General features: G+C 30.1%; 1 protein-coding gene across 1 annotated transcript; it reads left to right on the forward strand.

Annotated features, from left to right (window-relative positions):
* Positions 1-4,710: 4,710 nt before the first annotated feature.
* On the forward strand, positions 4,711-5,079 carry LOC134250939 (heavy metal-binding protein HIP-like). The gene has a single exon (XM_062733303.1). It carries the CDS (start codon positions 4,711-4,713, stop codon positions 5,077-5,079), a length of 369 nt encoding a protein of 122 aa, XP_062589287.1.
* The last annotated feature ends 218 nt before the right edge of the window (positions 5,080-5,297 follow it).

A 5,297-nucleotide genomic window follows, 5' to 3' on the forward strand; every position in this document is an offset into this window, starting at 1 on the left:
TGTTTAACTCTTAGAAGTGTAAATGGGCGTACTTTGTATCGTTAAAAACGCAATGTTAGATTAGGCAGCAGCCATTAACGATAATTATAAATCTTTTCCATCAAAAGTGTTTTGCGTCAGATAAAGGTCACTGTTAAAGATATTATATGATTCTTGTTTATTTATTTTTATTTATCATCTAACAAAATCATTCACAGTCTTTACAAAACTTAAAATTGCATAAATTAGGTTCCAAACAATTAAAATTTAAAGCTGAACTCTGCTTTCAAAAAGGCACATTCGCTTCCGAAAGTTTTATAATAGCGCATTAGTTAGCTATGCAAAATACCTCTGTCTGTTTTCATTGAACCAAGACAAAAAGAACAACAAAAATATAGGAGCTGTGAATTTAAAGAAAGTGTATTGTAATATTGCGGATAAATATAGATCTTTGTTATTTACTAATCGTATTTAGCTTTTAAAAGACCTACCAAATGTGAAAGCAGATGGAGCAATTGAAGAAAACCATATACTTAATTTGATATTCTGATGTTATTAAATTTAGGTTATTTATATAAAAAAATTTATAAGTATGTAATGTTATGTGTGAACAATGATCAATGTGGTATTTAATTAAGGATTTAAAAAAAATCAGTTTCTTTCTTCTAAACAATCTTTGAAAGTCTCCATGATTTTGATTGCACATAAAGCTGAATTGAATATTCACATGCAATTCAAATTTAATTTGGCTTTACAATATTATTTCTTACGCAGATGGTTTACTAGTTTTCGACTTTCACATGTATTTACCAATCATGGAATGAAATTCAAAGAAAATGCTTTGTTCATCTCCACATTGTAAATAATAGTGTTTCATGACATTAGATTGATCTCTTTAGGAAGTGGTAGATTGAAAATTACAAAAAAATTATATGAATCTTTACAATGTTTAAAATATTGTTTATATCATTAGATCGGTCTGACAAACAGGACTGGGTTATTGTTTTTTAGCTTTCCATTATTTGTCTGATATAACTTTCTATATTTCTCACAAACAGATTCATTTTACTCGTCAGATTGATGAAACATTTAAATAGCCACATGTTTTTTTTTTATTCTTTGTTGCTTTCCTTGTATATCGGTCAGTTGTTCATAGATGGTATTCCTCATACATTTTTGACTGAAAAAAATATCATTTTGAAAGGTGCTGGATAAGAATATAAAACAAAAACTACCTGTATATCTATCTATGCATTGTTAACAACAACGGCTCAAAACATTAGAAGGGATCGAAAAACAGGAATTGATTATTGAACTCAGTTATAAGTTGTTTTCATGGTATTTCCCTCTATATTTCTCTCGGACGGATTTTTTTTTACTCAGAAGATTAAGGAAGCCTGAATATATCTTCTTTTTATAGCCGTAGGATGTTGCGTGTTTATTTTTTCAGCCAACCTGCTACATAAAAAAAAGCAGTGTTTAATATCAGAAATGTACAATTAATCGATAAAATTATACAGTAGTAAATACCATAAATCACGAATTTCTGTTTTACTTTGGTAGTAAAATATTGCACCCGTTTAGTTTTGAAATCAATTTTCAAGGCAGATTTATTGGATTTTTTGTTTCATTTGTAAATGTGAAAGTCCTATCTATGTAAACTGCCTTGTTCTAGAAGAAGGACGAACGAGAATTTTATAGATGAACTAAGCTGTCCTAAACTTAATTTAATTACAACGGACAACTTTTCCTACAAATGTAACTTTTCAAACACATGTATCATTTCTGTGAAAATGATTTGTAACTTTAGGTATTTAACTACTTACTTCAACATGAATTATAATTACGTATTCAACTTCTTGTCCATATTTTCGTTTTGATAAAAAAGTTATGTACCATTCTTATTCAAAACAAGGCACTTGACCTACATGTATCAATAATTAAACTTTATGTCCCTGACCTATTTTCATGATCAACTAATTATAAAACATGAATTAAGGCGTTTTACAAGATTTCGATATATTAAATATTTTCCTGATTTTGTTAAAGTTTAGAGATTTCCCCTCTACGTATGAAAAGTATTACTGAAATAAAATTAAAATATTTTTCAAATAACAAAGAAGTTTTCAAATATTTACTCCGTGAAAATGATATATATCTTCAATATTCTTTTTGTAAAAGAAAACAGATTGCCCTCTTTGGACCATGTTTAAAAATACAAATGAAATAAATGTGAAATAAAATAATAGTATTTTTATAATTTCATATACCGACAAGAAGTAATCTCAACGACTGAAAAATAGCAGAGAAAGATATCGTTTACATGAAAATGGATTGAAAACCCTGGAAGATTATGAGTTTTTCATAAGTCATCGTGTCTATTGAAAATTCTCAGAACGGAAGAAGGACACATTCATACGCTCTCATTTTCTTGAAGACACGTTATTGAGGCATTGGTTGATTAATTAAAATTGAGTCTTACATCCATTTAGTAAATTACACATTCATACTTGATTTAATTACGGTAACCGTAGAAAACACGTTTCAATTTAAAGTATCCCAAATACTACCCTTGTCAAAATGATTCATACCTTAAGATATTACAAAAAACTTATTACATATGAAAAGAAGTTACATAATCAACGTTTCAAAAATATTTTTGACTTGATCATAAAAGTTATGTTCTTTTCTAAAATTAAACCTTATATAATAAAAAAATGTAGGAAACAAAATTCACATTTACACACCGCTTAATTTATAAATATCTGAAATCGTGAATAATACGTTTATATATAAAAATTTAAATTGAAAGAGGATTACAATTCTCAAATTACCTTTTAAATACTTTGTTTATGATATATAGAAACAGAGACTATAAAGGTAAGGCTAAATTTGGTAGCAAACAGAAATCTTTCAACGTAAAATGATATCATATAGGTAAGTTATTATTCACACATCTGTTATGTAGTTGTATAGGAAACAGACTATATGATGTCGCCTGAACGATTGGAAATGTATCTTGAAATAAATTTCTTTTCTTTAACAATGCCTTTTGATAGGATGAGTATGCTGAAAGCCATTGTTCTTGTTGTATGCATACTGCCTGAAGTCTGGGCAAAAGAAGGCACGCAAGACTTCATTGATAAATACAACAAATACAACACAGTTTGTAGAGGGATGGGATATAGAACTAAAAACTGTTCAGGAATAGAAAAAAGGTATTTAATTAAATACTTTTATTGAAATACTTTTGTTTTAGTTTTTAAATTAATTATCACAAACGCTTAGATAAACTTACTAAATCAAAACACACACCATGTATCTTGTGTTAACTTGCAATGTTTCTAATTTCTGTCTGACCACGACGATTCGTGCTAATGATATTTTTCGTTATGTGGTTAGCTAACGTCGTATGTGACCACAAAATCTATGCATAATTATAACTGTCAATAAACAATAAAGTTCAATATGTGACCATGATTTGCTTTTTGAAATTATTTAGAATGATGTATTCAGCAGTTAAACTCAGCGACTCGAACCCACTCATAGTCAAATGCTGACTGACGTTTTTCATACTAATTATAATAGTCTATTATATACACTAAATTGACAAGCTATATGATACACAAGATGACTTTTCTATCGCCAACTTTCCTTAAGTATGCAGCAATATACCTTCATCACCTGCATACGGAGTGTATATATCTCAGTAAATTCGATACGCAAGAACATGCTCTACGTATGAACGATTTCTAAAACGATGTAAATTATCGAAAGCAAGTTGATGAAACAAGAATGTCAGCTGTGTAATTTTAGTTCACTATTTTGTAAGTTCTATGGTCGATAAATTGATAAAATTATCAGCTAATACAATCTATCCCTGATTCAAATGCTGACTGACGTTTTCATTCTTTATGCCAGTACATTATTAATACAATGAATTGACGACGGATTTTTTCGTTATTTCCCGGTCAGGACAAGGAGCAAACGGCGGTTGTGACCTCTCAGCAGGGGACACTCACTCCTCCATGGCATCTGGTCCCACCTCCAATCTTTTGGAGTTCCGTGTTTGCTCTGCTCCTACGTTTTATTGTAATTGTAGGTTTAATACTGAGTAGATTGTGTATTACTTATTTAAATCAAAATAGTATGTTCTTATATTACGATAGTGATATTCAAAACAAATTATTCGAGAGTGCTATCTTCGAGTAATTCTACCTATGATTTTCAGAATAAATAAATTAAGAATGAAATAACAAATGAAAATAGAACAATCGAAAATAAAAAATTCCAGATATATCTATGTGCTGGCTTAAAGCCAGCTTGGATACATCGACAATAGAACTTGTAAAATGATTATGTTTAACTAGGCTTTTGATATTCTTTTTCGTCAAATTGTTTGCCCATTGCTTGCCTCGTTTATAAAAAAAACTAATCGAACGTAGAGCTTGATTTTATGTATCGAATCAAATGGGAGACTTAAACTAAATATGGAGATGATATGGGTATATAGCTTTACTAATTAGGGAAGCTGAATATAGAAAAAGTAAATTCAGAGGGCTGTTTTCATTATTAAGTTTATGCCATTCATTTTATCATGTTTACAGAAATATCAAAAAAGCAAATCGCAAAAACAAAAATAATCTAAGATTTAATCGTCTGTTACAAGGTACACTTAAATGATTATCTGCATTATTTATTCTGATAGAAAACATTGCTTTTCATGCACTGATGTCGAAAGATCAGGCAAACCTTGGTAACTTCGCTGTTGTTGTTTTTGGGAAAGTAACACAAAACTCTGGAAATGCCTATAACGCAAACACCGGTAAATTTACAGCGCCTGAAGATGGTCTGTACTCATTTATGTGGACGAACGTGACAAAGGGTGGAAAACAATTCCACACTGAAATTGTTCTCAATGGTAAACGTCTGGGTTATAATCATGTCAATGGTGAGTCAGGCAGTTCTCACATGGCGTCCGGAACTTCATCAGCTGTTATAAAAATGAAGAGGAAAGACGAAGTCTGGATACGAACACATGGAACATATGGAAAGTATGCTTATGCTGACTGGTCATCATTCACTGGATTTAAATTGTAACAGAATTATTGTCTGAAATAAATATGCAGAACTATCAAAATAAATATAATTTATAACTAACATTACTATGTATATCGAGAAATGGTAATAAGAACACGACAATGGCATGACAATACATGTTTTCTATTGTCTAACTGTCTTGATGGAGGTAGTTTTTTGTCAGACTGCGTAAATGGCCAGTCTTTGTTGTGTACATATAATTCACCATCAATTAAACG

This window comes from Saccostrea cucullata, unplaced genomic scaffold, assembly GCF_032062105.1.
Source record: "Saccostrea cucullata isolate Sc308-1 unplaced genomic scaffold, CSIRO_AGI_Scuc_v1 ctg2706, whole genome shotgun sequence".
Classification (NCBI taxonomy): Eukaryota; Metazoa; Mollusca; class Bivalvia; order Ostreida; family Ostreidae; genus Saccostrea; species Saccostrea cuccullata.

Coding starts and splice junctions, on each gene's coding strand:
- LOC134250939 (XM_062733303.1), top strand. CDS start 4,711: ATGTCGAAAGATCAGGCAAACCTTGGTAACTTCGCTGTTGTTGTTTTT.